This window comes from Stegastes partitus, unplaced genomic scaffold, assembly GCF_000690725.1.
Source record: "Stegastes partitus isolate 25-593 unplaced genomic scaffold, Stegastes_partitus-1.0.2 Scaffold817, whole genome shotgun sequence".
Taxonomy (NCBI): Eukaryota; Metazoa; Chordata; class Actinopteri; family Pomacentridae; genus Stegastes; species Stegastes partitus.
Genome location: NW_007578548.1, coordinates 253,402 through 254,561, shown reverse-complemented (window position 1 = coordinate 254,561; position 1,160 = coordinate 253,402). Strand labels below are relative to the sequence as shown.

Here is a 1,160-nt window from a genome sequence, read left to right as displayed (position 1 = left end):
ATGAAAATAATGCATCCGATGAGTCAGTGTTAAAAGGTAGCGATGACTTGTAAGAACATGGAAGGACTTTCCAAAAATCAGACAATCAATCAATCTTATCTGTTGACTTGATTTTGAACCTGTACATTTTTGGGCACTGTGTGTCACAAGATTAGCAAGTGTAAGTTCTTGCAATGTTGATGCCATCAAATATAAACCAAGACTTGTCATTTTCATGTAGTGTTTTGCTTCAAATTCAATGTGCTGAAGAGAATGAAAGAAAGAAAAAAAAAAGCGTAACTATCTCAGTCATCTCCGGCTTCCTCCCACAGTCCAAAAACATGTTGAGGTTAATTGGTGATTCTAAATTGTCTGTAGGGGTGAATGTGAGTGTGCTTGGTTGTCTGTCTCTAAGTGTGGCCCTGCGATGGACTCACGACCTGTCCAGGGTGTCCCCTGCCTTCGCCGTAAGTCAGCTGGGATAGGCTCCAGCCCCCCCGCGACCCTAGTGAGGATTAAGCGGTGTACAGATAATGGATGGATGGATGGATAGATGGATGGATGGATGGATATCTCAGTCATAAACTCTAAATATTCTATGTTGGTGCTGTGCTCACAAACTCTTTTCCTCTGTTGCCTCCAAGTGGCTAAAAGTCTGTTATTGCAGGTGTAAATTTCTTACCAACTTGTTTTTGTTACCACTAAAGGTCTGCATTTTCACAGCAATCGCCACTAAATGTATTTTACACTCTGAAGTTACTTCTCTATATAGAGGTTTAGTAGTCATACAGCATCACTGTTCTGGGTTTAATCTGCTAGCTGGTTGCAGCCTTTCTGTACAGTTTGCATGTTCTCCTGACTGGATTTTTTGTTGGTGCTTGTTATGATCCAGGTCTCTGGGTTCACCTGAGTGCAACAAAAACCTAGATGTTATTGGCTGGGTGTTCTTTATTAGGATCCCCATTGGCTCCCGCAAAGTGGTTGCTAGTCTGCCAAAGTGGTTACTAGCCTGCCCAGGGTAAAAATCAAAACTCCAATATACAAAACATTCAAAATATAAAATAAGTAATAAACATTTTATTTATAATGCAACCCAGTACAAAGCAGTAAATGGATTAAGATACAGGAAAGTTGACACAACAACTGTCCCTTTATTTTCCTCTTCAAACAGCCTATATTTT

The 1,160-nt window shown here is 40.3% G+C and overlaps 1 protein-coding gene across 1 annotated transcript in view; it reads right to left on the bottom strand.

Annotated features, from left to right (window-relative positions):
* Positions 1-786: 786 nt before the first annotated feature.
* LOC103365197 (uncharacterized) overlaps positions 787-1,160 on the bottom strand; it is a 32,481-nt gene continuing 32,107 nt past the window's right edge. The window contains exon 8 of the mRNA XM_008292566.1: positions 787-885. Coding sequence (XP_008290788.1) covers positions 787-885 — 99 coding nt within the window. The remainder of the gene's footprint in view (positions 886-1,160) is intronic.